Raw genomic sequence first — 26,336 nt, forward strand, 5'->3', positions numbered from 1 at the left:
GGTAATAAATCTTATTTGCCTTCGAACTATCTAAGGTCACAACCCAAAAAGCAAGAAAAGAACTGAACCAGTAAAATTTCAATATTTATATGACCGTCAAATAGGCAACACTGTAGGGGGATATTTGCATATTTTTAAACAGAATTGTTCGTCTGCTAGTACCCGTCCCTTTAGCTTTCTGGTCATTTTGAGCTGTTGATTTGATTGTATGGTCTGATCGTAGACTTCGTAAAGCGTTCCAATAAAGTCTGTCACCCTGGACGTTTTACAATATTCTGTGTTTAACGGTACTAACGACGACAAAATGATTGCCGCCGGAGAACCCCAAGTACAAAATTTAGAAAGATTGTCACGTTGTCCAAACCATTCAAATTCTCAACATACATTTTAGGTTTACATTCCACATGGAAAGCAAATTTTGGAACAGTATGAAAGTTCTTCGTACCGACGCACTTCAGCCTTTAACACGTCGTTAGAATCGCAGGTTTAGTGACAATTGACTTGTTAAATTTAAATTAAAAATGATGTTTTTTTTCCCTTGTTCATCTAGGATGTCTATACTTTGTCAACCTTGGGTATAGAAAACGAAGAAGAAACAGAAGTCTACATTCATGAAAATACAGTCGTCTGGTCAAGAGGTTATGGAGAAGTCTACTGGGAGCTAGTAAAAAAATACATCTGTGATGGACCAGTCCAACAAGCACTCTGGTTTGACTTTGATGAGAATCCCAACAGACCTGCCTCTGCAAATCTCATGGCTACTAACAAACCACTTGGTCGAAAGATCCCCAGTTTGTGCATTGTGGAAAAGTCTAAAGTCACTATTCACACAAGAGATGGAGATGAATACATTTGCGCCGTGCCGTATGAGATTCATCGAGTGTGGCCCACACGATTTGGACTAATCTTCGAGAATTGTCAAACGAGTAATCCTGAAATTCCCAATTGGTTTTCACTTTACCATCCGTTGGAGGAAATTGTTCCAGTTGCTCTTCGGGACGGTGTTGATCGTGACCACCTAAATTTTGCCAAAGACAAGAAGCTAAAATTCGTATTTACTGGTGCTGATCCATCAATTTGTGTTACTTACAATGAAGACACCGGCTTGCACTCAATTTGGTAAACGTTGATCCAGTTCCACTTCTTACATATTTCTAATTATTTTTGTAAACATAGGTTGATACGTAAAGCTGAAGCAGACGAAAGTCTCTGCATGAGTGTCAGTAATAAAGTTACCGCCAACCCATCGGCCAACCAGTCGGCATTCAGCGGCACGTTTATCCCTTCCAACGTAGCCTCGCCTTCTCTGTCTAGAAGTTTTGCTCTATCACAAATCTACAACACTTCCTTTCAACAGTCTCCCGCTAATTTGCCCAGTATTTTCAATACTACAGCCAAGTATTAAAAACTCGCGTTAAAAATGTTGTATCTTAATATTGCATTTAATCAAAACTGTAATTTGTTTATGCAGTAAGACGCCCAAATTCGATCTTGACCTGTCTCATCGGTTCAACACTCCAAAAGGATCCAAGAGTTACGCACATTTTGCCATGTCTTCCCTTCAGTTCAATCAATCCAAGTATTTTTATACAAACTATAAAAACCAAGTTTCTTCAATACTATTACCGGCTTTAATTTCGTTTACAGGATTTCTGGCTCCCCGTTAAGGCGAATGGGCTCTAATAGCCGCACAAGTGCTATTCTGGCTCGAACACCCGTTCCTTCTCCTTCAGCTTCTTCGCTTTTCAACGAGTTGGAATCCCCAGATGACGAAGAACCACTCTTGCCAGATTTATGCCTCCAAGTTTTGTGGACGGAGGACACAAAAAAGTCCAGCTCCAGTTCGGCTATTAAAGCTTTCGTCGCTGTCGATTGGTTAGGCAAATCATGCGTTTGTTGGCTGTTGGACGATGAAAAGATGTTGCGGTGTGTCGATCTTAAAGTGACGGTAAAGGCTGAACACTTTTGATTGATAAATGACAATTTATAAAAATTATTGTCATTTTTAGGAGAACAGGAACACAGGAAATCCTCTTTACATTTGTTGCGCTCCTTGGACGATTCCCGCAAAGGATGCCGAATACATTCCTGGTCTGAAGGCTATACTGGTACTTGATCCAGTCTTGTCAGACGGGAATAGCCTCACGCTCTACTCTGGCAACACCAAACTGGCTAAAGTTCACGTTCCCAATTGCAGCCCTCCCTCAGGAACGGGTATCTCACTATCCATACAGAGACTAAGTCTCGAGGCATCCAGCAGTAACAGCAAATTCATTCCGTCAACGCCTTTGAATTCAAGCCGGCGGAGCAGCCTCATGCCCGATTTGACTTCGTCGATCATGCACGATTCAAGCGTTACTCTCAGTCCGATTCCGGCCTCGTCACCTCCACTATCTTTCCGCACCCTACAGGATGCAGTGGGCCGCCAAGTGACACTCAAATGCTCCGATCGAAGTCTTTTAAGAACATTGCTTCCACCGTTATGCACCTCGGCTTTGGTGGAACGTTGTTTGAGTTCATTGCGAGCCGCTTTACCTTCTGATATTTATCTGGCTGTCGCTTCTAAATTTTATTGTGTTCGTAATGCACCTGGCCCTTCGGACTTCTCTCCTCCAGCGGAGTTTGATGCCTTCCGTTCTACGCTCCTAACTCTATTGGGATTCGACGCCAAATCACTGGATGTATCAATATCTTCTATTGCCAGTCCCATTGTTGAATCGAAGAAAAGTCGGACAAATTTGGAAGAAGGAGCCAACGAAGATTGGCAATATCTGGTGGAGTCACAATACGCTCGGATATTTTCCCAGTCGCTTGGATTAGATACTTCTCGCATCTTTAATCCCATCGGCCAGCAGTCGATGGTGCAAGTCACTAATGATTCGCCTTATTTCACGTATCTACCACACGTTTTGCTCGTGCTTCATCTACTCTTTGAGGACCTCAAGTTGGATGCCCTCTTGTGGAATGATGCCCAACTTTTGGTTACGCTTCTTATCCCGTTGGCTTCAGCTCTCAACTTAACGCAGTACTGTGATTCGTATTGGAGAGATTTCCCCCTCGTTTGGAACACCGCCAATATCAAACTGGGTGTTCTTCAACCAACGGATTTAGATAAACTCCAAGGGATGATTCAGCGAATAGAGGTTCCGTCCAATATTCACAGCCACCTGTTGGCGCTCATGAGTCAAAAGAAGATCCACAGCCCGTATCCACATGTAAAACTGGTCAATACTCGTTCCAGAGATATCATTACTCTCTTTGCCATCCTTTACGGAAGAGCGGATGAACATCATCTGGTGTCTGTTCACGAATACGTCCGCGATTTTGAATGGGTAGAACACACTGGCAGAGTTTCACTACCATTTAATGTTGTAGTTCCAAATGAGGAACGAAGACAGATCGCTTTGGTTCTAAAAATGTCTTCGTGCGGATGGACGCGGGAGGATCTCAACGCTTTACCAGCTGGAATAGGATTACCTTTACGTTATGCTCTGTTCCGTTGCCAACTAGATCCACCGACAGATTGGCCTGACGAAGCATACAAACTGATCAACCGACAAGATATGTGCCAATCCTCGGCTGGCTGCACTGTCCAGGTGTCACCGTCAACTGCCCCGGAATTGAATTTAAAAATTGAAGCGCAAAGGAGTAAAACAGCCGGCAGTGGGGGTAATAGCAAAGACGACCATGCCGAAGACGGAATGGAAGAAGTAATTGAATTACCCATCTGGAAGTTACTTTTTCCTCGAGATCATCGTATACAGGAAATTCGTCGTCTTCTTGGCTCTTCTCGACCAGTAGCTGTCGTACTCCCAGCTTCACAACAACAAGGACTAAGTGAACATGAATTGATCGAGGAGAGAGAGAAGCAGTTGCTTGTACTTTGCATCCGTGTCATGGCCCTGTCTGTTGGCCGTGGAATGCTCACTCTTCACACTGCTACACCCACCGTCACGGAAACTTTGTCTATTCCAAAGTATTTTGAAAAAATTTCTATATTCTCTAGTTCAGTTTAAAATAATAATTTTTTTCGTCGATTAAAGATTGTGCTTAAATGGTAAGACGCCTCACAATGGTGCGGCGGTGGATATGACGCACATTGACGTACCTGCCAATATGTCACTTTGGCCGCAGTTTCACAACGGTAAATCATTTTATTTGTGGCATTAAAAAATGTAAAGTCAACTTCAATTTATTTGCAGGTGTGGGAGCTGGCTTAAGAGTGTCTCCGGATACAAAATATGTCGACAGTAATTGGATTAACTTGAGCCGTGGTGGGAATCGTTCAGGACCTGCAGTTGGATCAGCTCCGGGAGAGTTAAACGCCGAAGTTGCTGGTTTCCTACTAGGACTAGGAATTACTGGACATTTAAATAAATTCAGCGACCTTGTCATTCACGAGCACTTAAACCGCGACCATGAAATGACGCAATTGGCATTGGTGTTGGGTCTTGGCATAGGAAAGCGTGGCTCTATGGAAGCGGATACTCTTCGAATAATCTCTGTTTACGTCGAATCTTTGTCACCTGCTTCGTCATCCAGCAGCAACGGTTGCGGCGGGGGCTCGATTGAAGTGCCCCAAAATGTCCGTGTGGCTGCCCTCATGTCCATCGGTTTCCTCTATCAAGGATCAGCGCATCGCTACATGACAGAAGTGCTCCTGGCTGAGATTGATCGACCACCTGGACCAGAGATGGATAACTGTGTTGATAGAGAGTCATATTCTCTTTCGGCTGGTCTGGCTCTCGGCTTAGTGACTCTGGGTCAAGGCGGACAAATGACGGGGTTAGCCGATCTCCGATTAGCAGATACTCTCTATCATTTCATGGTGGGAGGAACGAAGCGCAACTTTAACACGTCCAATGCCCGTCCCAGAAGCATGACATCAGCTAGCTACCAGATTCGTGAAGGAAACACAGTCAACGTGGATGTCACTGCTCCAGGAGCCATTCTTGCTCTCGGGCTAATGTTTCATCGGTGAGATTATTGTTATTAAGCGAAAAGAATTGCATTTTAAGTGTCAACCCTTTAATACGATTATTGTTTTTAGTACAAATAACGCAGCCGCGGCCAAATGGATGGAAGCACCTGATTCACAGCAACTACTCGACTCGATAAGACCAGATTTTCTATTACTGCGGACATTGGCACGGGGGTTGATCCTGTGGGACGACGTAATGCCCACGCGCGATTGGGTCGAATCCAATGTCCCTCCTAATATTCGCCGCTATTCACTACGCAATCCGGGTGATCCTGACAGTCAATCTCAACAAGTCGATTACGAAACCATGAATCAAGCTTTCTACAACATCATGGCAGGCTCATGCTTTGTCCTGGGTTTGAAGTTCGCAGGATCAGCCAATGCGGATGCTTTCAACACTTTGTATCGTTATTCTAAAGTGTTGATCTCGCTGTCTGGTCGTTCCGTTGCGGAATGGGCTGGAAAAGCGACTCTTGAAGCCTGTCTCAACACTCTAGTATTGTCCCTTTCCATGGTCATGGCCGGTACAGGAGATTTACAAGTTCTGAGGCTTTGTCGTCACTTACGCCTAAGGAGCGGAACCTTTAGTAATGTGGTTACATATGGATCTCATGTAAGTTTGTTTGTTAAAAGTATCTGTTAATCTTTCATCATCCTTTGGTTATTTTGTAGATGGCGACTCATATGGCACTGGGATTCTTGTACATGGGAGGTGGCCGGCTATCACTTAGCACGTCGCCGGAAGCAATCGCTGCATTAGTATGCGCGTGCTACCCCAAATTTCCTACTCACTCAAACGACAATCGATACCACCTCCAAGCACTTCGGCATTTGTACGTTCTAGCAACCCAGCCCCGTTTGCTGATGCCTATTGAGATGCCCAATATGCAACCTTGCTACACTAACCTACAAGTGGTGTTTAATGATGCGGATAGCTCATCATTCCAGTTGCGAGCCCCGTGTCTGTTGCCGGAATTACGTTTTCTCCAGCGCGTCCAATTGTTTGATCCTCGTTATCGCAGCATAGTTTTTGATCGGCAGCACAACTGGAGCAAGCTGGAATGCATTCTTCAAGGGAAAGACCACCTTATTGTTCAGCGCAAAGCCGGCTGTTTGTCCTACACTGAAGATCCTACTGGTTTAGCGTCGTTAGCTACTCCGACCCTTTCGGCCTGGGCTATCCGTGCTTCGACGGTTGCCAATTTCACCACAGACAAGTTCGTCATATTCCTTTGCCGTCACTTTCTCGGCGCCTCAGACCGTGGCCAATCACAGATTCTTATCGAACAGGAGTCAAAACCATTAGAAACGCAACTTCGCCTTCTCAGTCTCATTCTTAATGACTGTGTTGTAAATGAAAAGACCGAGATGGTTAAACCATGGCTCCAGCTTCTACACAAATCTGATCAGCGGGACTCGTCAACTCTTCCGCTCTGGCAACTCAAGTTTCTCATCAACTTTCCCACGAAGAACTTGCCTGCCTCTGTTAATTCAACACCATTCATCGATCCAGAAATGGTGCTGGCTCTTCGTCACGAACTTGAGTCTAGCTGGGATCACCTTGATACGGAATTGCGCACCAGCCTCAACACTTATCTGTCGGGTAGAGATACTCCACGTGAACGATCGCAGTCGGTAAAGTTGGCCAACCTAACCGTGTTTTATGACCTTCCGATGCCGATGCCTGAATTGGATTCCGACCCCGTTTCACTGTTGCTTCAATCAGGAGATCAAAAACTCGCTGCTCGTTTAGCCATTCTTCTTCATCTGTGATGGTAAATTCATTGATAAAATAATAAATTATTTTAATCTTGTTCATGGATTTGATTGATGGATCAACTAAGTGACAAAGATTGCATAAATGAGTGATTTGTATTTTCCACTAAATTAAAGTTGCTCTTTTCTACTTGTTCCTCAACCAAAATGATATTTCTAGAAACATCATTTATAGGTATCACTGTAGATACAGTATTATGAGTGATTTATTTGAAGTATTAACTCGGGGAATATCAAGATTCTTGATCAATTCTTCTTTGTCAGTTCAATTTCTTCGCGTATTAGTTCAGACAAATTACGGAATCCCTGGAAGATTATAAAAAAAAAAAAAAAAAAAAAATCTTATAGAATTCCTAGTTTTTTTTAAATAATCAATGTTTTCGAAAATACTCGATCAATGTTTTCTGGAGTTGGCAGAGAAAACGACGCCCTCATGTAGGGACACGGCTGAGATGGATCCGTCATGAATTCTCGGCCAGGTAGTAAAATCACATCTTTTTTCAGGGCTCGTTCCATAATCATCGGTCGTGTGTCACTGATTCCCAAGCATTTGATCCAAAGAAACATCCCACCTTGTGGAACGTTCCATTCAGCAAGTCCTTGATGCAGAAATATTACTTTACAGGTAAGCTTGTCGATATTCGGCATTTATTTCTTGATTTTTCAACCTGTCAAATGAGTTTCCGCCGCTTTGAGCATTACTTCACGTTGCTGAAGATAAAAATTCTGAACGCGATCAACGTGTCCCATGAAACCTTCCACTCCCCACTGTTTTAGCAGTTCTGAGACTAGAACCTATTGTTTGTAATTTTTGGTTTCAGTTTGATTTTTCTCTCTTAACGCGTATAACTAGTTAACTAATGTACCTGAGACATAGATGACGCATGAATAACTGACACCTGCATGTGGTACAAAATTCGTTCCATGAGTGGACGAGGACCTGTGACGTAGCCCAGGCGAATTCCGGAACTCAGTACTTTGGACAGTGAATCAAATCGAACGACACGACCATCGGTGTCGATCGAGAGAAAACTTGGAGTCCGCTTCTGTAGAAAATCTTGTTTAGTTAACGTAATTTCAGGGGCGCTATTAAATGTTTCTTAGGGATAACCTTATCAAACTGTAGAAAATAATAGGGATCATCTTCCAAGATAATTAGATCGTAATCTTTGGCAATCTGGTATATCTCTTGTCGTCGATCCAAAGGAATAGAAACTCCCGTTGGATTGGCTCCTGCAGGATTGACATACAACACCTAAAGAGTATAACAGCCTTTAAATTATGCCTATTCAATTTTAACATGGTATACTTTGGGGATATCAGATGTAGGAGACTGAGCGTCTTCTGATTTCCAGTTGGTTTCCAAGCATTTCCTCAGTAGATCAGGAATCAATCCATTAGCGTCGCATTGTACCGGGATGTATTTTGGTTTGAAAGGATTGACCTGCAGAATCATAATATTTATTTTGTGAAAATTTAGTATTGTGTTCCTTAGATGATTTTACATACAATTGCAAGTGTTCCTGCATAAACAGGTTCTTGGATAATAACATGGTCATTCACATTCAACATCATCTCAAAAGCTTTACACAGGCCATCCTGGCTTCCACTTGTAATAACCACTTCAGTATCTGCCCAACAAGGTGGACTGTGGAGCTTTTGTTGCATTTCTTTCAGCTGTGATAACAATGGGCCATACCTAGTTTATTTTAAAAATGATTTAAATTACCATACAATTGCATTCTAAAAAAATTCTAGGATTGTACCCTTGAGTTGGTCCATATTGCAATGCATCATTAATTGTTTTTCCTTCAAGTTGTATATTACTACCATCTCTTAATTTGATTGAGGCACTCTGAAAAGGAAATGTATTTGGGTTGGGAAGTCCACCAGCCAAAAAAACCAGATCTGGAGATCCTTGGGTGAGTAAGTTAGCTAATAGGTAAGTATAGGTTAAAATTAGGTAAATTGTTTGATCTTAAGGAAAATAATTTAAATACTCACTCATTTCTCTTATAGGACTGGATTTTCTCGCTGCGGAAAGCGAGTTAATATACCTTGAGTAGTTCATGTTTTTCTCTGCTTTGGCACAATATTCTTAAGGTTTAACACCTCTAAAACAAATGTTCACGATGCCACTGCGTTACACGACTGCCAAATTCAAGGTGTAAGTTCCTTTTGGCACTCTTTCCATAGCAACGAAATTTTTACTGCTTGCTTATTCTAAAAAAAAATTCTTGGTTTGTTTTCTTTCTTATATCGTCTGCATCCTTGCTCCTTGGGTTCAGCAACTCTTTCAATATTAAGTATTCAACTGAAACTCTGAAAGCAACAAGTAAAAGCCAAGTAGCCAACTAAAACTACTATAATTTTAAAAGAATACGAATGTATGTTAAAGAAACAATCTCTTAAGAATTTCAAAAAAACTTTACATTTATTTTACATTAAAGAAAAAGCACAGAAATTTTGTTTAGGTCAAGAGCCTACCATGTTTCCCAATTTGAACATAAGCAGGACGAATAATCCTACCGATGTAATTAGCATATTTTAAATTTTGTCCACAACAGATATTACATTTGAAAAAACGCCTGGATCCATCACCCTTCGTCACTACTCCAAGCGTCTTCGGTGAGGTTCCTTCTTGGAACTATACTCCTGGGACCAAGAGCGGCTCCTTTATTGACTGGTTCTTCACGAATTGCTTCTGCTGACTCCGGAGCCCAAACCAAAATATTGCGATCATTGGCTCCGCTATAGAGAGACTGTACATTCTCGTTGTAAGCACAACAGGTGACTGTATTATAATGGCCTAGTAGCGTAGCTCGTTTGATGCCTGTTGTTAACTCGTAGACCTTAAATAAGTTCAGTAATTACCATAAACTGTAAATTAACGTATGCACACAATCATACCAAAATATTTCCCTGTGATGGTACGAAGATCATCTGAGGTTCAGTGTCTGATGAAATGTCGAATCGCGTACCTTTTTTGCTTTCCATTGAAATTTTGCCATAGTTCACCATTTCATTTCGCCCTAACAAATTGATTATATTTAGAGTCTAATATGTAAGATAACGGTAGAGTAAGAAAGTTTTACCTGTTTCAGTGTTCCATAAACGCATTCGACAATCCGTACCTACGGAAATCAAGAAAAGGCCGTCGGCAGTAAACGACAAACCGTGGACATTCCCGTTGTGTGCTGTAGTCTTCTCAACATCAGCATGATTTCGTCCATTATATTGATCCATTGAAAACAAACAACTTCTGGCGGCTCTGACATCCCACATTAAAAGCCGATTATCCATTGAACCGGAAGCAAGCTGGAACTCTTGCATTGGTGACCACTTGACACTCAATATTGAAGAGGTGTGACTTCTCAATTCATGCGTTGTCGACCCACTCCGAAGATCAGCCAGAAACACTTGGTTTGCTGTACTTGCAACTAAACACATAAAGTAAGTTGTCTAAAAATTTAAATAGGCTAAGAAAAAGAATAGTAGAATTGCAAGACTGAACTTACCAGCAACCAAGTTGTGTTGAGTTGCATTCGGAGACATGTGATGGTGGTATATCTTACCATTCACAAGTACAACGTCTGCAGGAACTTGAGCATTGGCATCCCAAATTTTCAAGTTTTTATCCATGCCACTAGAAAGGAACATTCCTGTATCCAAAGGGTACCACTGAACACATTCAACACTGTACTTGTGGCAGTGACGATTGCTTTGCCTGTCAATCTTGCCCACATTTTTACAAGTAAACTGCAAATTTCCAGAAAGATTCAAAACATCATGAATGTGAATGCTTCCATCTGCTCCACCAGAGAGTAAACTATTAAAAAGTTAAGAAATATATCCTAATAACAAAATATCATATCAAAGTTTATGTATTATGCTTACTATCTTCCCTCTACTTTTTCAAGATCTATTGTGTTAATCCCTGCAGAATGAGAGTTTTCAACTTCTTGAAAATTGCTAAGGCGTAAAGCAGAGATTCTCTTGGTTGCTTGGTTTGACCGAAATTTCCTGGCGTCAAGTAATCCTGTTTTCAAGCTAAAAATAGCTTCCACGTCGTTCATTTTTCAGCTGCCATTTAGGTATTCGTATAAATAATTCATAATTCGGTTAAAAACACAGGTCACAGGACAAAATGTCGAATTGTAATACCAAACTGCCAATTTGTATTTATTTAAAATAGCGTCTGCTATGTACAGAGCTGTCATTCCGGTATGGTTCGACACAAATATTTTATTATTAAAAATGTTTCAATTTCTAAGAAAAATCAGAGTAGGTCGCGAATTTTTTTTTCTGATATTTTTGTTTATTATATCCTGGGTAATATGTAATATTTTTTGGTAAATATTTGTTAATTCCCGTTCCAAAAATCTAAAACATCAAGCACAACCAGGTACGTTGTAGGGCCAGTCACATACTGCAAAAAAAAAAAAAAAAAAAAAAAAATATTTTATTATTTTGCAAGAACATAGTAATGGTTCTGAAAGCCAAAATGTACCGTTAATTGCAGAGTTGAAAACAAGACCACTCTGGCAATAATAAGTTTGGATTCTCGCGTTAACACATCGATAATATTTGCTGCAATTGGCAGGATCGGCGTAGTATGTTCCTTCACTTGTGCAGGTCACTATATAAAATGAATTAATAATTAAATTTGCATAGTTTTTTTGACAATCAACTAGTTCGTTGAATTATGTACTGGCTTTAGTTGTTGTTATAGGAAACGGAGTTGGAGTTGGAGCCGGAGTAGCAGTATTGAAAGGGCGTCCTTCAAAAATGAAATTTTTCAATTAAATTTGTTATTTAGATCATTTATTATTATATTTAAGTTTAATTTAAAAACTTTTGAAACGCACCTTCAAGTGTAGCAGTTATGGCATTTGAGAGCGGTCTGAAAACGTGAAAAGATTATTATATAAATATAATACGTTACTTTTAGATCCGAATTGTGAATTCGATTTACCGTGGACCCATTTGGCAGAAGCCGTTAAAGTCATCCAAGGTGAGCTCCCAAAACATGATACCACCGAGGCCTTTACTCATGGCATATTTTACTTTGGTGATGATCATGTCAATGTCGTCCCACGAAACCCAAGAAGTACCCTGGTAGGCGTAAGGACCCATTGACCCAGTTGGGTCAGTGACCACCGTCCATCCGCTCTGTTGGTACCGACATATCTCGTACAGCGAAAGGAAGCCATCCGCGCCGGTATATGGGCCTTGAGGGCCAGCGCCGATAGCTGGAGACAATAATGCTGTTTGCGACGGGTTAGCTAATCTAAAAGTACGACCGTAGCTGGGCAATCCAAAAATCAGTTTCTGGGCAGGCATCCCTTTAGACAACCAATAGTCGACTGCTTCAGAAATGATAACAGCATCTACGCCTTGCTCAAAATCACGTCGGTAAAGAGGAGCGTGATGATCAACAGTATTTTCCCATGATCCATGAATATCTATTAAAGAACACGATTTTGTTAAGATCTGTTTTTTTTAACGTTTTTTAAGTTGTTTTGATGCGTGAAGAAACTTACCATATGCCATGAAATTGACAAAATCGACGGCGGCGGCGATACCTGGAATATCATAACTTACTTCAGCCCGTTTGATGCTACAAGACGGCGCCATGGCTAAAATCAAATTGTATGGCTTAAAAGCGTCACGAAGCATGTTGAGGAGAGTAATGAAATTTGCTTTATCTTCAGGCTTTCCTGGATCCCCAGGATATTCCCAATCGAAATCCAGGCCATCAAAGTTGTACTGAAACGGTTATGTTAAATTAATTATATTTAAACTATTTATGCAATATGATTTACGCTATATTTTTTAATACCTGACGAACGAAAGCAAGAGCTTTCGATACGAAGTTCGCCATTTTGGCCGGATCGGACACCAATTCTGAATACTGAGTACTGAAAGCCGAATCGTTCCAGCCGCCAAGAGCAATCAGCGTTTTAAGGTTGGGGTTTTGTGCTTTCAACCCAGTGAACTTTTGGTAACCACCTAGATCGATGTCGACGTAAGGATCATACACTACCATCTCGTAAGTTACTTTGTCAAGAACCGCAAACCCATAAATCAGATGGGTGCATTCGAATGCATTCAGTTTGTCCACACCATACTGCCCAGCTCCTGTAGGAATATTATTTTTAGATTAACGACAGAAAATGTAATTATTTCTTTGAGCTTACCTGGGCGATAGTATGGCCAGTTTGCAAAATAGCAAACTTTTTTGTAGTTTCCTTGTGCATTGGCCAAGGTAACTAGTAAGGCAAACGCCAATATGGCGACTATCTTCATAGTAACTGGGTTGGTTTCGTTTCAGAAAAAATGCTGCTTGGTACAAACCGTTTTCTTTCTGAACTCAAATGACAATAATTCCTTAAGGACCGAATGGCTTTATATAACGACGCAATTGGTTGCGTCGGGTGTGTCCAGTGTGGATTATCTATTGAGCACGGCGATGAAGCAACTCGGCCTTTCATGATAGCCCTGTAATAAGGAGATAAATGCACTAAATAACAATCGGGAGTAGTTGATTTTTCGGGCTCTATAGGTTTCTGAAGATTCAATTTAATCCGATTGTTTGAACAGCAGCATTCTAATGGCTGATGACGTGATCTGTTTATCATATGATCAAAGGGTCCGCAACAAACATTTTTTTTTCTATTATTTTTTTCTCCCTCAAAGTAAATTTACTTTTTTTTTTTTTTTACTTTTTAAAAAGCTTTCTAACAAAAAAATTCACCAGTTAAAAAAAGGGGGAAATTTAAAAAAACTTCTTTCATTTATATTTTATGAGTAAGTTTGAGTTGCGGAATGCGGTTCCCTTGCAAAAGACTGTGCTAAATCAACCCTTTTTCGCCAATTAAATCTTTAAATATGAATCTACATAAGGTAGACATTATTTTCTCACATTATGTATTATGCAATATTGACCTCATTAACAATTTTCAAGATCTGGCGCAAACGAAACGGTCGCCTTTGAACTTAGAAACAAAGTGGTGAAAGAAATCCGTAATAGTTGCATTTAAAGTTTCTCCGTGTAACGTTGGTTATCTTTTTATGGTGTTCGGTGTTGACTGTTGTTTGAACATTGAAATTTTGTGTACTCTGAGGCAAGGTCGTAAGAAACGACATTCAAAGCAATGTACCGCACGCCCGGTTGTTTTACAGTATACTTATAAACAATTTCTACCATTACAATTCCACAGATTCATTTTTTTTCCCGAATTGATCGATAATTAAGTTTCCCCAACGGAAACTCATCATCGCGACAGTAGTCCCAGTTAGCAAAGTAAAAAATTTTCCCCCTAAGTGTTTGTCAAGGTAAACTAAAAAGAAACAGAACGCCAATGTAGCTATTTTCATTATTATTGTCTTATTGAGTTATTTTTTAGAATTATATAAAATAAATTTCAAGATGTTTTCTCTATCTAATAAATAATGGAAACAAAAATCCCCAAAAGCGATTGACCAATAATAATTAGTTGTGCTTGTATAACAGTATAAGTCACATATGCAATAGTTAGTCGCGGTCACGCGGTGACAATCTAAAGATCTGAACGGCAAAGATAAAACAAGTTAGTTATTCAATAACTCTGCATTTTTTATGATGACAACCTGGAGGAGAAGATAAATTAAAGCGGCATAACTACAAATATAGATTCCAATCGAATTTTTATGTGGTTTATGATTTGAGTGGAGATTGACATTATCGTATCGGAATGTTTAAACGTTACACTGGAATGACGTGATCGCCTGTTTCAAAGGTGGAACATTGTCTACATGTAAATAACTTATTTTTCATCTCTTTAAGATTATTTCCTGGTCTAGAAATTTTCATGGATACATTTTCGATCCGTTAATCTTATTAATATTAATTGAAATTGAAATCATTTTTAGATACTTCACAAATATTAAACCGTTAACAATATTTGTGGTTAACTACATTTAACATTCATTCATTCCGGCAATAGGTTTAACTAAAAATACCTTACATTTCAAATTTTGATCTAAGGATTTTACTCTACCCTAACAATTATTAAAACAATCAAGGAAGAATGACATGAGATCTCAAATTCTGAAACTCTCAAGTAAAAACTGCATCGAACTGCATCGCAAATCGCAATTGCCGCCGATTTTTTAATTGAGCTGAAATATATGGCAGTGGTGCATTTCCCCCATTATAAATTGTTGTGTAGTCACAGCTTTTGATTAAATCGTATTTTTCTACTCTACGTGTCTACGTGATTGAACTAAATTACATTCTGTTTGTTTGCGTTATTATTACAGGATTTCCTTTTTGTTGCAAACTTTTGTTGTTTAATTCAAACTGGTGATTTCTTAAGTCGATTAGAATTACAATATGCGTATTACAGTTACTACACTGTCTGATGACATATTCAACTTGGATGTGTCTGAGGACTTGGAATTGGAAAATTTTAAAGCATTTTGTGAAGTTGAGTCTGGTATTCCAGCAGCAGAAATAAGTTTAGTTTATAATGGACAAGTTATGAGTGATGGATCAAAGAGTTTGAAGAATCATGGTTTAAAAGAAGGGGATGTTGTTGTCATACAGAGGCAAAGAATTACCACCAATCAGCCCCAAGGTATACACTCACTTTAAGAATATTGTTGCAACTTTGATAAACAAAAGACTAAACAAAATCAGGACTTATGTGTTGTATTGATGTTTGCAGATCCTTCTCTGAACTTGGACTTCAGTGCTATTCAGGTTCCGTCATCTTCCAGGGGAAATAGAAACACTAATCGGGGCAATGAAAACGACCCAGTTTTCATAAGAGACATGTTTCTAGCTAATCCTGACCAACTCGCCCAGCTCAAGCAGAATAACCCTCGTCTTGCTGATGCACTGCTATCAGGAGATTTAGGTCTCATCATTATATAAATTTATTTCCTATTTCACACTTCAACTAGTTATTTGTCATCCATATAGCTCGTTTTACTGCGGTTTTACGTGAACAAGAAGCTGCCAGAGCAGAACGAGAGAGACTTCGAAGCCTAATGTCTCGTGCTGACCCTTTTGACGCCGAAGCTCAACGGCTAATTGCCGATGAGATTCGTCAGAAAAATATTGAAGCAAATATGGAAGCAGCTATCGAATACCACCCAGAATCATTTGGCACCGTTGTTATGCTCTATATAAATTGCATAGTAAATGGACATCCCGTCAAGGCTTTCATCGACTCTGGTAACATTTTTGTTTTGTTTTGTTTTAATCGATTTGTGACTAACTTTTGCGGGATTTCCCCGTTTTATACTTTTTAGGAGCTCAAACTACAATTATGTCTTCAGCTTGCGCATTAAAATGCGACATCCATCGCTTAGTTGACAGTCGTTGGGCTGGTATTGCTAAAGGTGTCGGAATTCAGCGTATTGTTGGACGCATTCATATGGTCCAGGTATAAATTTTGACTATTTGCCGTAACCATTGAGTTTTACTGAGCTCAAATGATTTTTTTATTTTGAAAGATCCAAATAGGAGATGACTTTTTACCCACTTCGTTTTCAATTTTGGAAGAACAACCGATGGACATGCTGCTGGGATTAGACATGCTTAAACGCCATCAAGTAAATTTTAGCTTTTTTAAGTTGTTGAAAAATCTACGCTGTGGCTTTAACGTCAAATTCTTTCAAACTTTAGTGCTTGATTGATTTGAAACGCAACCTCTTGGTCATCGGAACTACCGGAACCGAAACGCCGTTTTTATGCGAAAATGAGCTTCCTGACTGTGCCCGATTATCTGGCCCACGTTCTGAAACCGAATCTTCTTCTGCGGTCGAAATGGAAGATCACGAACTCGCCAAGGTTATTTTAGATTAGATAATTCTTCAAACATGTTTTTATCATCGTATAACTAATTTATTTTACAGGCCCTTCAAGAGTCGGCATTACCTGATCCCAGCACTCAACCTCAGGCCGACAAATTCACTGAAAAACAAATTCAAGATTTGGTATCTATGGGATTTGTCCGTGAACAGGTACTGTTCTGTATTTTTCAGTTTAGTATTTAGTATGTTGAATCTACATTGCTATGATCTACAGGTGATTGAAGAGTTGCGACGTTTCAACGGCGACGTTACTCAGGCTACTGCTGCACTTTTTGCTAAGTCTTTAAAATTTTAATTTATTGGTCGTCGTCATGTATTTCCAAATTTTTTCTTTCGATAAGATACAACATATCGGGATTTTCACAATAATTTTAAAATTGTTCTTTTGCAATTCACGTGTACAAAAAAATCATAAATTGTGGTATTATGGAGGAACATTTAGTAGTCTGCCGCAGAGTAAGACAAGTAATCTTTACGGCCAACGGCAGAAACTTGTTTGTTGCTTTCCGCTTCTAACTTCGGACACTGCGTAATACGATGACCAAGACCACCACAGTAACTGCAACCTTTGTCCCCTGTAAATTTTGAAATCAACGTTGTAAAGTTTTCATTAAAAAAAAAAAACATTATTAAATTACCTCCGAGATCTTGGAAAACTTCCGTCTCTGATTGCAGTGTGGCCAGAAAGGGAGGGACATCTTGCTTTGCTTCGATAAGCAAATGTTTGAGGTCAAGTAAGACGGACTCTTCGTTCGATTTGTTAATAAACGTTGTTGCTTGCCCCTTATTTCCTGATCGGCCAGTACGTCCGATTCGATGCACTGAAAGTAAATCAGATTTTAAAGTGTGGATTTTTTTATAATCATTAATTTCTTTAGTACCGTAATTTTCTATGTCATCCGGCATGTCATAATTTATGACATGTTGAATGTTGACAAAATCCAGTCCTTTTGAGGCCACATCGGTGGCCACTAACACATCCTTAATTCCTTGTCTGAAGGCATCAACAGCACGAGAACGCTCCTCCTGGTCTAAAAATGTTAATAAGCTAAATCCTGAACTAAAAATTGTGACGGTTTGCAGTACCTTTGCTTCCGTGAATGGCTACAGCCTCAATACCCTTCAACAACAAATACTCGTGTATGGCATCCACATCTTGCTTCTTTTCAGCGAAAATGAGCACAGGTGGTTGGGTCTTCTGAATGCATTCCAACAGGTGGACAATTTTGGCTTCTTGGTTGACATACTCTACTTCCTAAGAGATCGAACATAAATTTTCATTCAAAAATGGTAAAATTGGATTATACTGACTTGAACGACATTCATGCTAGCTGCACCTGCACGCCCAACGTTAATTGTTATGGGTTTAACTAAGGCGGAACGAGCAAAATTCTGAATTTTCTTTGGCATTGTAGCACTGAACAACAAAGTTTGTCGTTGTCCCTATTAAAAAGGATTTAAGGTTTACTAAAAACCAAGATTTTTCGTTTTAATGAAATTCTCTCACCTTGAAATAAGAAAAGATAGTACGGATGTCTTCCTCAAATCCCATGTCAATCATGCGATCAGCTTCGTCCATACACAGATATCGGCAAACATCCAGTTTAATCATTTTTTTATCAAGCATGTCCATTAAGCGACCAGGAGTAGCTACAATGATGTGAACCCCTCTAAAGATGACAATAATTTATTACGAGATACAGAATTAGAAAGGTAAATTACAACAAACCTATTTATGATTTCCAACGACTGATTAACTGGAGTTCCACCAATTATCAGACAGGACTTTATTCTGGGCATCCCTTGCTGAGCTAAACAATCGGCAAAATGCTCTACTGTTTCGAGAATTTGTTTCGCCAACTCACGTGATGGGCACACAATTAAGCCTGAAGTTTTAAATTGATATTACATTCAATTCAAGGCAAAAACTTAACATAAGAGCAAAAAACTTACCAAATGGGCCTTCATTCGGTAAAAATGGCATCTTAAGCTCTTGCTCTAAACTAAATACAACAATTGGCAAGACAAACACCAAAGTCTTGCCACTACCAGTAAAGGCTATGCCAATCATGTCTCGACCACTCAACCTAAACATTTCAAAGTAAATAAGGTGCACCAAGCTTTAAACATTGAAAATTGGCTTACACTGTCGGTAACCCTTGAATTTGAATAGGTGATGGCTGCTTGATTCCTTTTTTCTGTAAACCAACCAAAATTCCTTTGGGAAATTTCATGGCATTAAATGATGGTATAGGAAGTGGCACATCCTCCCCTTCAACAGTAATGCATAATTTCCCTCTAAGTATATCAGGATAGTCTCGTGGCATGTTCAGTACACATCTCGGTGGTGTCCAGCTAGTAAAAAATATTTAAATTAAAGCACATATGAATGCTTTAACAAAAATTAGTCTTACCTGGTTTTTATAGGATCTTCATATTGAATACCTCTAGCCAATTCAGCAACACCCATCAAGGCAGTTTTTTCTGCAATACTCTCAAGAATTTTCTCTTCTTCTTTCAACTGCTTCTCAAAGGCACTCTCCTTTTTAGCTGAAGAACATAAAAATATGAATATTAGTTAATTAACAAGTACCATTATATTTACCTTGAGCAACTTTTTTTAGTTCTGTGTGTTGACTGAGTAAACTTATATTAGATTTCCTAGCAACAGTTTGGAGGTCCTCTTCCTCTTCTTCATTGCCTTCATTTTCACTTGAGGATTTGGTTTTGAGATCAGCATCAGCTTTCACCTTAAATGCAAAAAATAGTCATTAAGGATATTTTATGATTCAAAATCTTTTTTACCTGTGAAATTCTTCCTAATTTCGTCAACTTTTGTTTTTTTCTTTCTTTGACTGGGACGTAAGGAACGTAATCATCGTCTTCTGGTGGGCTATCGTCTTTAGTCTCTTCCTCTTTTAAGTACCTCTGATCATTAAGTTGTAAAATGTTTTTTTAACACCTGATTCTTGTCTTCACACAAACACATTTTTTTTTACCTTTAAATTTCGTTTTGAAGATTCAGATTCCATTCCTGATTTTATTCTATTGTGTTTCACTCAAAATCTCAGATACGTACAAAATACGAAAGTTGTTATTGTGGTGGTGTAGACGACGATGCCACACCTCAGATATTAAATATTTTGTGTTAAAAGTCTCTTAAAAAATACATTTTGCAAAAGAAATTTTAAGGAATTTTAGATTTCAAAATATTGGTTTGAAAAAAAAAAAGAAATTAGAAATTTAAGTAAAATTAGCCTATTCTTAATAAGCGACCGCTTCACACACCGTTGCATTATTGTTGAACTGTACTGTACGTCAGAAACTCATTTCCTAGGATGGCGTCTTCTAATAATAAATTTTCACGGGGTTTGTTTGTTTCGTTATATTATATTTCATTATATTATGCGTTACAATTGAAGTTTTAGTTTATTCGAATCATTAAGTATCTTTTAAATATAATCTCGTGAATATATGATTTGGTTAAATGGTCTTATCTCACGTTCGACAGTGTTTCTCCATTGATTTAGATTCAAAAGCTGTGGAGATTAAAGGAACTCGTTCCTTAAAACGTGCTGTCGAGCACGATTCATCAAGTGATGAAGAAGACGGTAAAGATGCATTAAAAAAATTAAAGCAGGGTGTTGATATGAAAACTACAACATCACATAGTAAAGGGCTTACCATAAAACTAAAACAACCTGCTCCTGTAAGTATATTGTTGCTAAAGTACAGTTAGTTATGTGTGATGTGTCTATCTTTTTATTTATTTTAGAAAAAAACTGATCCTAAACCAGAATTGGTTAAAAAAGCATCTGTATTTGGTGAAAGTAGTGACAGCGATGAAGCAGAAGAAATGCCTCCAGAAGCAAGGATGAGAATGAAAAATATTGGAAGGTAACTAACTACCTGATCTTAGATTTTAATGGCATAATGATTCCTAACCCAGAACAATTGTAGGGATACACAGACATCTGCTGGTCCCAACTCGTTTGGAAAAACGCGACAAGGTTTTTGTGATTCCAAAAAAGTATTTGAACGCCAAATGAAAAAAGTAATTGAAGAAAACTCAAGTGAATAATATTAATGTATCATTTTTATGAATAAAACGCACTTGTCTTTTCTCTTTTGATTTTACTTGTTTGTTTGTCACCTAACGGCAGAGACGGCAAATTTAAAGCCATAGGTGGCGTTGCTCTTGTGTTGTCATAATTGTGCTGTGCAGAATTCATTCTTCAATGTTTTTCACGTGTTGGGAAAGACGAAATTGAATTGTTTGAAAGTAAAAAATTTTATACTCGCAAATATTTTCGTGCATGTTTTCATTGTCGTTAGAGAACTGCGTAATGGATTAGGATATCTAATCAAACATAGTTGTATGTATAGTTCATTGTTAATAACAGTTTGCCGCCAATTCGGAGCTTATCTTGACAACATGGTACAATTGATTTTCTATTGTTCAATTGGAGTTTCAATAATTGTCAAATTGTTTATATTAGGTTGCTTGTTTTCCTTTAACTCGACATTTCATTTCCCATGTGGAGTTTGTCATCATATGGTTTATGATAGTACTCAAAATAAGTGATTATTGGGTTGAAACGGGGGGCAGTGAATTATTGCCAGCAAAATGGATTTACTATTCAAAATTTGTAGACCAAACATATCAGGTATTATTGTGATACATTGAACACCCATGTTAAAGTTAGTAATTTTATTTATATATTTCAGAAATCATTTGCTTGTATTGGACTAAGTTGTTCAACTATCTTAAGTTATTCAATCCTTGTTAAAAGGATTTGTCCCTTGTGGAATATTGCCTTAGGTTCTCTGTGGATTACTATGCTTTTTTTGATCTCTCCAATTTGGAAAATAGGAGTTTCTTTTATCCTTTGCATAGTTGCAAGTATCAAAATTATTTCTGAACTTCTACAGAGAAAATCAAAACAAGCTTGTAAATCTAAAATGATTAAAATTGAAAGTTCACATATGAATCTTTCAAAGTCCCCAAACCCACCTTGTGATTTAGATCTGAGCAAATTAGATATAGGCTCACCAAGAAAAACTAAAACAAGTACACCTAGCATTTCATCAATTGTCCAGTCACCAGGATTTGCAAAACCTAGACCTCTTATCTCACCATCTAGGCTTTCTTCATCAAGTATCATGTGAATATAGCACAATATTATCTTTTCTTTGAGTAAATCATTATTAATGGATTTGAAACGTTAGCAGATCATCTCCAGAAACTAATCTGACGAAAGCTTCTTGGGTCGCTGGTGGATATTGGCAGGGTAACAATTGGCCTGCTCCGACTTTTTCTTCCCCTAGTCACAACACCGCCCTCACCCGTTCTTCCAGTCAGAGTTCGGGATTTGGTTCCATCCAAACCGGCCTTTTAAATCGCAGCCCTCCGGATTCAAGACCAGACTCAACTCTTGAAGACGACCGGTTTTCAGTGTTCTCCGATAATCTTGATCAACGCTTTACCGATTCAAGCCTTCGCTATCAGGAAAACTCACCTTGTCTGTATCAATACCCTAATAACGAATTGTCTCGCAAATCTCTAATATCATCCATTTCATCCACCAATGATTCTGTCCACCACATTTCCACAATTCCTTCAACCACGCAATGGTCCTGGTTACCATTCATGTTTGGGTTCAGTTTGGCTGTTAACGTATGCGTTTTGACTTATTTTGTTTTCTTACATTCTTCCAAAATTGGAGGTGTTCTTTAGCTGTATTCACCATGAACATTCAAACGTGATTAGAAATATACTTCAATTGCGAAGAATAATTATTAATTAACTTTTCATTGCACTTATTTTCTTTTCTCTTTTGTTTTTATGGGATTGGAACAAAAAATAGAACCTAATAAATGTTAATTACAAATTTCTCTTAATTTTCTCATATTTTTTTTCTTTCCGCCCCCTTATTTTTTTTCAGGAGTACTTTTTTAAAAAACCTAGGTTTATCGTTAGATGTCACTCGGATCGCACAATTATTCTCCGGTACGAACACATATCACGTAAATACAGTTGAAAAATGGCAGACGATGGAGAAATTCCAAGAAAATTAAATGATGAATTTAACGATGACGATTTATTTGCTTCGGCGATTGAGGTACATTTTTGTTTCTTAGCAATTCTGGGTTATTGTAAATGTGTTTTCCGATCAATTATTTGGTCTCTCAGGATCATGGTTTGGTAGTCTATGTCCGCGTGTAGAATCCGCCCCCATCGCCATAATGGGAATTAAACAGAATATTTTAACGTTGTTATATTAATTTTGCAGATTAAAGTGGAAGCCAAAGCAGACATATCTCTAGAAGATGATAGATCAAATGACTTGTCTGTTGTAGAAGAGCAATCTAATAATTTGTCAGCAGCCGATGAAATAGATCTGAACTCTGATAGTGAATTCAAGGATGATGTTGATGATACAAATGCCAAGCATGAACTCAGATCTGAGCCTGAAGATATATTCGAAGATATTCCAGAACCAAAAGAAGTGAAGATTGATGCAACACCTGTTCGGCCAACCTTAGAGACATCAGTAACATCACCAAGAACACAGGTCTGTTAAAAGATATAATGTAGCATGTAACAGCCACTTATTTTTATTTCATACTATGTAGAGTTACAGCAATTATGTTGGGACCACAATTGAGGAGGAAAAAATTGTTCCTGAAGAGGTATATTTTTGTATAGTCTACATTTGGTGTGTTCATTCCTTTATCTGTAATATTTTTACTTCTAGAGTGATAAATTCATAACAATTAGTGTTAAAGATCCTCAAAAAATTGGTGATGGAATTTCTTCCTTCCTTACTTACAACGTTGTGACTCGCACCAACATTGGACTATTCAAGAAGAACGAAATGACTGTATCTCGACGTTTTTCGGATTTTCTTGGACTGCACGATAAACTTGCTGAAAAGTACTTACACAAAGGTCGCCTGGTGCCAGCCCCTCCCGAGAAGAATGTCGTTGGTATGTTTCCAAGAGTTTATCAGAATTACATATACAGTTCCATATACCTGCAATCTTGAACTTGATAGAATTGATTGTTGAATTCTTCACATTTTCCCTAATTTCCATTTACCAATCAATCAATTTCAGGTACTACCAAAGTCAAAATGGCAGGTGGTCAAACTGAACAGGAAGGCAAATTACCGGAATTTGTCGAGCGTCGAAGGGCTGCCCTTGAACGTTATCTGATCCGAACTGCTATCCACCCAATTTTTCAAGTAGATCCTGATTTCCGGGAATTCTTAGAATGCGGTATGTTCAAATTGTATTTATTCTTTACAGCAATTCACGCACTTATTCCTTCCTTTGAGTATTACAGAAGACGAATTGCCACGTGCATCGAATACCTCGGCTCTCAGTGGAGCAGGTGTACTAAGGCTTTTTAACCGCATGGGTGAGACCGTGACTAAAATTGCTTTCAAGATGGGTGAATCTGATCCTGTAAGGCGTACTCTTACTATTTTTTTGTTTTTCTTCAATAAGTGTTTCATTCTTCAACCTTAATTTCAGTGGTTTGAAGAGCGTCATCAGCAACTTGAGACGCTAGAATCCCAATTTCGCCGGCTACAAGCGTCTCTGGAGGGTTTATATAGTCATCGACGCGAGTTAGCGTACGCCACTGCTGCTTTGGGGAAAGGATTGGCTTTGCTGAGCAATGGCGAGGATCATGCAGGTTTATCCAGAGCCCTAGCTAAGATGGCCGACCTTCACGATAAAGTAATTAATTTCAACACGTGTTAAAGTCTCAAATCTAAATCTTATCTATTTTTACTGATTAAAGTTAGAAGGCGTTCACAACGACCAGTCAAATGCGGATTTTTACATTTTGCACGAACTTATCAAGGACTATCTGGGGCTGTTGGGTGTTGTAAAGGTAAAATCTTGATCACTCCACCAAACGACAAATAATCGAATTTTGTTTTTTCTTGGTTCGTGGTAGGATGTTTTTCACGAGCGTGTTAAGGCTTTCCAGACGTGGCAACATGCTCAGCAAATGTTGGCCAAAAAACGGGAAGCGGTTGATCGATGGGAATCGACTGGTCGTTCCGATAAAGTCGCGCCTGCTAAAGATGAGGTTTTAGAGGTAAGATAAGATGCCTGGATTTGATGAGCGCTCTAAGGAATGTTTGCTCGAAGTGTTTCGCTTTTTTTACGAATTCTACTTGACATGTCCTTTGGACTTGAAAACCTTTCTAGTGGGAGGCCAAAGTTAACCGCAGTCAAGAGGAGTTTGACAGTATTTCTAAGGCGATCAAGAAAGAGCTGGAACGCTTCGATCTCCAACGCGTCAAGGATTTCAAAGCAGCTTTCATTTCTTATTTGGAAGCGCAGATGAAAGCTCAGGACAAAGTAAGTAATTTCAGTTTGATTTGGTTTCTAAACGAGGGTAATCTCAATTTGAGGGACGTAGACTCGTCGACAGAAGAGCAGGGAGTCTTAATAAAATTACGTTACGCATTTTTTACAGATCATTGAACATTGGGAGACGTACATGCCCGAAGCCAAAGCTATCGCTTGAAGGAGCACCGATCGACTGATCATCCCAAAAAGACGGTGCTGCGCTGCGCTTTCTTATCACGGTGTCTCTCGTTCGTCGTCAATGTTCTCTTCTTATTCATTTCCATGGCTATTTGAGAAGCCAACTATTCTGTGTGAATCTTCGTTTCGTTATCCAAGTTAAACAATTCCGTTACGCGACATTCTCTATATTCCTTTTTTTTCTCGTTGTAAAGGACTAGTGTGCCTTGCGTGATTTGGGATGTGCATTCCCTTCTGCTTCTTCCCGTCTTTTTTACCCTCCCCTCTCACCCATCCGCTACCACATCCAATCAACCGAGTGTCGTCATAGCAACGAGAACCCATATGCTTTCCCGACCCCTCCTATTTTTGCCCCTTCCTCTTCTTCCGTCATCAAATACTCTTTAAAACCAACACGAAGGTTTATTTTCCCGTTAGTTTTTTTTTGCCACTGCTTTACATAAAATCTGAAGCGGCATAAAAAAATGTATTACCGTTCATGTGAAAATTATCGATTAAATTGTTCAAGTTGGCTCGAGCTGCTTGTTCCTCGTCTATTTATCAATTTAGACGGACAGCAAAGTTGTCCGAAACCTTTCCATCCCATGTGTGTTCATGGTTGACGAACGTGATGTCTCTCGGCCCATGTATTTTCTAGGTCCTCAGTCTGAGACGAACATAGTCAACTGAAGAATCTCGGCGCCGACTCATACAAACTTTTAACAATCTCCTGAGAGCAGTACAGACGACACCGTCTCGTTGGCGACGCTAAATCGTTTCTCTTCACTTTACTCACGCCCACGCACACATTCTCTGTCTGCCCGGCATTGGAGTGAAATGAGATTGAAGTCTCTGCTGGAGGCTCTTGGGACTGAGAGTTGAGAGTGGTGTTACGAGATGGATAGAGCAAATGGACAGTTTGACCAGAAATCGATGACGGGAGCACATAGGTCTAGGATAAAATTGGAGTCGAGTTTCACTTGCCAGACCCCCCTCCCCCCCCCCCCCAGGCTCTTTCTCCGATACGCGTAACAGGTGTCCTACGCGTACAATCAAACAAGTGCAAGACAAAAAAAAAACAGGTACCAATTCTATTCCTGGAAGTAGCTTGCCCTTTTTGTTTTTGGCCAAACATCTTTTATTTGCGTCACCTTTATTTTGTTTTTCT

General features: G+C 39.1%; 9 protein-coding genes and 1 long non-coding RNA gene across 13 annotated transcripts; 6 read left to right on the forward strand and 4 right to left on the reverse strand.

Moving 5' to 3' along the window:
• The first annotated feature begins 138 nt into the window (after nt 1-138).
• Nucleotides 139-6,795, forward strand: LOC124343117 (anaphase-promoting complex subunit 1-like). Its single transcript, XM_046796231.1, has 11 exons — nt 139-328; nt 392-484; nt 551-1,119; nt 1,177-1,398; nt 1,472-1,579; nt 1,648-1,948; nt 2,010-3,976; nt 4,044-4,144; nt 4,203-4,977; nt 5,051-5,594; nt 5,654-6,795. Exons 1-11 carry the CDS (start codon nt 305-307, stop codon nt 6,752-6,754), a joined length of 5,805 nt encoding a protein of 1,934 aa, XP_046652187.1. The 5' UTR covers nt 139-304; the 3' UTR covers nt 6,755-6,795.
• A 39-nt stretch (nt 6,796-6,834) lies between these two features.
• LOC124343261 (kynurenine/alpha-aminoadipate aminotransferase, mitochondrial-like) lies at nt 6,835-8,902 on the reverse strand. The gene is made up of 9 exons (XM_046796529.1): nt 8,762-8,902; nt 8,524-8,692; nt 8,267-8,456; nt 8,067-8,201; nt 7,869-8,012; nt 7,624-7,803; nt 7,426-7,552; nt 7,148-7,356; nt 6,835-7,063 (listed from the first exon to the last, which is right to left on the reverse strand). The coding sequence occupies exons 1-9, from the start codon at nt 8,826-8,828 to the stop codon at nt 7,004-7,006; spliced, it is 1,281 nt and encodes a 426-aa protein (XP_046652485.1). The 5' UTR covers nt 8,829-8,902; the 3' UTR covers nt 6,835-7,003.
• Nucleotides 8,903-9,172: 270 nt separating this feature from the next.
• Nucleotides 9,173-10,838, reverse strand: LOC124343272 (DNA excision repair protein ERCC-8-like). Its single transcript, XM_046796542.1, has 5 exons — nt 10,655-10,838; nt 10,276-10,586; nt 9,853-10,197; nt 9,668-9,789; nt 9,173-9,609 (listed from the first exon to the last, which is right to left on the reverse strand). Exons 1-5 carry the CDS (start codon nt 10,831-10,833, stop codon nt 9,355-9,357), a joined length of 1,212 nt encoding a protein of 403 aa, XP_046652498.1. The 5' UTR covers nt 10,834-10,838; the 3' UTR covers nt 9,173-9,354.
• A 54-nt stretch (nt 10,839-10,892) lies between these two features.
• On the reverse strand, nt 10,893-13,152 carry LOC124343244 (chitotriosidase-1-like). The gene is made up of 8 exons (XM_046796506.1): nt 12,958-13,152; nt 12,600-12,898; nt 12,301-12,526; nt 11,733-12,222; nt 11,626-11,660; nt 11,469-11,537; nt 11,268-11,396; nt 10,893-11,186 (listed from the first exon to the last, which is right to left on the reverse strand). Exons 1-8 carry the CDS (start codon nt 13,064-13,066, stop codon nt 11,149-11,151), a joined length of 1,395 nt encoding a protein of 464 aa, XP_046652462.1. The 5' UTR covers nt 13,067-13,152; the 3' UTR covers nt 10,893-11,148.
• Nucleotides 13,153-14,944: 1,792 nt separating this feature from the next.
• LOC124343262 (protein DDI1 homolog 2-like) lies at nt 14,945-16,990 on the forward strand. Its single transcript, XM_046796530.1, has 8 exons — nt 14,945-15,378; nt 15,469-15,660; nt 15,726-15,980; nt 16,058-16,191; nt 16,262-16,360; nt 16,434-16,598; nt 16,664-16,771; nt 16,836-16,990. The coding sequence occupies exons 1-8, from the start codon at nt 15,135-15,137 to the stop codon at nt 16,914-16,916; spliced, it is 1,278 nt and encodes a 425-aa protein (XP_046652486.1). The 5' UTR covers nt 14,945-15,134; the 3' UTR covers nt 16,917-16,990.
• LOC124343192 (ATP-dependent RNA helicase abstrakt-like) lies at nt 16,927-19,757 on the reverse strand. 2 transcript variants are annotated; one of them, XM_046796420.1, is made up of 13 exons: nt 19,621-19,755; nt 19,427-19,549; nt 19,227-19,371; nt 19,036-19,171; nt 18,767-18,976; nt 18,575-18,708; nt 18,351-18,507; nt 18,129-18,291; nt 17,933-18,064; nt 17,708-17,876; nt 17,503-17,652; nt 17,260-17,442; nt 16,927-17,196 (listed from the first exon to the last, which is right to left on the reverse strand). In XM_046796420.1, the coding sequence occupies exons 1-13, from the start codon at nt 19,651-19,653 to the stop codon at nt 17,060-17,062; spliced, it is 1,872 nt and encodes a 623-aa protein (XP_046652376.1). In that variant the 5' UTR covers nt 19,654-19,755; the 3' UTR covers nt 16,927-17,059. The 2 variants fall into 2 exon arrangements, with proteins under 2 accessions (XP_046652376.1, XP_046652375.1); XM_046796419.1 differs by having other exon boundaries at nt 16,927-17,442; nt 19,621-19,757.
• Nucleotides 18,244-18,885, forward strand: LOC124343407. The gene is made up of 3 exons (XR_006919239.1): nt 18,244-18,334; nt 18,401-18,731; nt 18,795-18,885. It is a non-coding gene; the product is annotated as an uncharacterized LOC124343407 (long non-coding RNA).
• Nucleotides 19,758-19,877: 120 nt separating the features above from the next.
• LOC124343358 (PEST proteolytic signal-containing nuclear protein-like) lies at nt 19,878-20,745 on the forward strand. Of its 2 annotated transcripts, XM_046796692.1 has the most exons (4): nt 19,878-19,990; nt 20,152-20,330; nt 20,397-20,518; nt 20,582-20,745. In XM_046796692.1, exons 1-4 carry the CDS (start codon nt 19,960-19,962, stop codon nt 20,700-20,702), a joined length of 453 nt encoding a protein of 150 aa, XP_046652648.1. In that variant the 5' UTR covers nt 19,878-19,959; the 3' UTR covers nt 20,703-20,745. The 2 variants fall into 2 exon arrangements, with proteins under 2 accessions (XP_046652648.1, XP_046652647.1); XM_046796691.1 differs by lacking the exon at nt 19,878-19,990 and having other exon boundaries at nt 19,998-20,330.
• A 96-nt stretch (nt 20,746-20,841) lies between these two features.
• On the forward strand, nt 20,842-22,417 carry LOC124343276. 2 transcript variants are annotated; one of them, XM_046796546.1, is made up of 4 exons: nt 20,842-21,059; nt 21,121-21,288; nt 21,350-21,786; nt 21,851-22,417. In XM_046796546.1, the coding sequence occupies exons 1-4, from the start codon at nt 21,000-21,002 to the stop codon at nt 22,356-22,358; spliced, it is 1,173 nt and encodes a 390-aa protein (XP_046652502.1). In that variant the 5' UTR covers nt 20,842-20,999; the 3' UTR covers nt 22,359-22,417. The 2 variants fall into 2 exon arrangements, with proteins under 2 accessions (XP_046652502.1, XP_046652504.1); XM_046796548.1 differs by having other exon boundaries at nt 21,854-22,417.
• A 180-nt stretch (nt 22,418-22,597) lies between these two features.
• Nucleotides 22,598-25,706, forward strand: LOC124343228 (sorting nexin-2-like). The gene is made up of 11 exons (XM_046796480.1): nt 22,598-22,743; nt 22,915-23,196; nt 23,258-23,314; nt 23,380-23,611; nt 23,741-23,902; nt 23,970-24,091; nt 24,161-24,367; nt 24,432-24,524; nt 24,591-24,734; nt 24,848-25,000; nt 25,119-25,706. Exons 1-11 carry the CDS (start codon nt 22,666-22,668, stop codon nt 25,167-25,169), a joined length of 1,581 nt encoding a protein of 526 aa, XP_046652436.1. The 5' UTR covers nt 22,598-22,665; the 3' UTR covers nt 25,170-25,706.
• Nucleotides 25,707-26,336: the final 630 nt, after the last annotated feature.

The sequence above is a fragment of the Daphnia pulicaria genome, chromosome 6 (genome assembly GCF_021234035.1).
Source record: "Daphnia pulicaria isolate SC F1-1A chromosome 6, SC_F0-13Bv2, whole genome shotgun sequence".
NCBI lineage: Eukaryota > Metazoa > Arthropoda > Branchiopoda > Diplostraca > Daphniidae > Daphnia > Daphnia pulicaria.

Bases quoted from the DNA above. Each gene is read 5' to 3' on its own strand.
- LOC124343117 (XM_046796231.1), top strand. From the start codon at position 305: ATGATTGCCGCCGGAGAACCCCAA. The intron at 485-550 runs GTTTAGTGACAA...TTGTTCATCTAG, and splicing joins ACACGTCGTTAGAATCGCAG to GATGTCTATACTTTGTCAAC. The intron at 5,595-5,653 runs GTAAGTTTGTTT...GTTATTTTGTAG, and splicing joins TGGTTACATATGGATCTCAT to ATGGCGACTCATATGGCACT.
- LOC124343261 (XM_046796529.1), bottom strand. From the start codon at position 8,828: ATGAACTACTCAAGGTATATTAACTCGCTTTCCGCAGCGAGAAAATCC. The intron at 8,202-8,266 runs GTATGTAAAATC...ATGATTCTGCAG, and splicing joins ATGCAGGAACACTTGCAATT to GTCAATCCTTTCAAACCAAA. The intron at 7,804-7,868 runs GTTATCCCTAAG...GATTTTCTACAG, and splicing joins ATTTTCTACAGTTTGATAAG to AAGCGGACTCCAAGTTTTCT.
- LOC124343272 (XM_046796542.1), bottom strand. From the start codon at position 10,833: ATGAACGACGTGGAAGCTATTTTTAGCTTGAAAACAGGATTACTTGAC. The intron at 10,198-10,275 runs GTAAGTTCAGTC...TTATGTGTTTAG, and splicing joins TCAACACAACTTGGTTGCTG to TTGCAAGTACAGCAAACCAA. The intron at 9,610-9,667 runs GTATGATTGTGT...AACTTATTTAAG, and splicing joins CATCACAGGGAAATATTTTG to GTCTACGAGTTAACAACAGG.
- LOC124343244 (XM_046796506.1), bottom strand. From the start codon at position 13,066: ATGAAGATAGTCGCCATATTGGCGTTTGCCTTACTAGTTACCTTGGCC. The intron at 12,527-12,599 runs GTATTAAAAAAT...TAACCGTTTCAG, and splicing joins CTCTTGCTTTCGTTCGTCAG to TACAACTTTGATGGCCTGGA. The intron at 11,397-11,468 runs GTACATAATTCA...CATTTTATATAG, and splicing joins TATAACAACAACTAAAGCCA to TGACCTGCACAAGTGAAGGA.
- LOC124343262 (XM_046796530.1), top strand. From the start codon at position 15,135: ATGCGTATTACAGTTACTACACTGTCTGATGACATATTCAACTTGGAT. The intron at 16,192-16,261 runs GTATAAATTTTG...TTATTTTGAAAG, and splicing joins GACGCATTCATATGGTCCAG to ATCCAAATAGGAGATGACTT. The intron at 16,772-16,835 runs GTACTGTTCTGT...TATGATCTACAG, and splicing joins TGGGATTTGTCCGTGAACAG to GTGATTGAAGAGTTGCGACG.
- LOC124343192 (XM_046796419.1), bottom strand. From the start codon at position 19,653: ATGGAATCTGAATCTTCAAAACGAAATTTAAAG. The intron at 19,172-19,226 runs GTAAATATAATG...TATGTTCTTCAG, and splicing joins ACTAAAAAAAGTTGCTCAAG to CTAAAAAGGAGAGTGCCTTT. The intron at 18,977-19,035 runs GTAAGACTAATT...ATTTTTTACTAG, and splicing joins GAAGATCCTATAAAAACCAG to CTGGACACCACCGAGATGTG.
- LOC124343358 (XM_046796691.1), top strand. From the start codon at position 20,109: ATGGTCTTATCTCACGTTCGACAGTGTTTCTCCATTGATTTAGATTCA. The intron at 20,331-20,396 runs GTAAGTATATTG...TATTTATTTTAG, and splicing joins AACTAAAACAACCTGCTCCT to AAAAAAACTGATCCTAAACC. The intron at 20,519-20,581 runs GTAACTAACTAC...GAACAATTGTAG, and splicing joins AGAATGAAAAATATTGGAAG to GGATACACAGACATCTGCTG.
- LOC124343276 (XM_046796546.1), top strand. From the start codon at position 21,000: ATGTATAGTTCATTGTTAATAACAGTTTGCCGCCAATTCGGAGCTTAT. The intron at 21,060-21,120 runs GTACAATTGATT...TGTTTATATTAG, and splicing joins GAGCTTATCTTGACAACATG to GTTGCTTGTTTTCCTTTAAC. The intron at 21,787-21,850 runs GTGAATATAGCA...TTGAAACGTTAG, and splicing joins CTTTCTTCATCAAGTATCAT to CAGATCATCTCCAGAAACTA.
- LOC124343228 (XM_046796480.1), top strand. From the start codon at position 22,666: ATGGCAGACGATGGAGAAATTCCAAGAAAATTAAATGATGAATTTAAC. The intron at 23,903-23,969 runs GTATGTTCAAAT...TGAGTATTACAG, and splicing joins CCGGGAATTCTTAGAATGCG to AAGACGAATTGCCACGTGCA. The intron at 24,525-24,590 runs GTAAAATCTTGA...GGTTCGTGGTAG, and splicing joins GGCTGTTGGGTGTTGTAAAG to GATGTTTTTCACGAGCGTGT.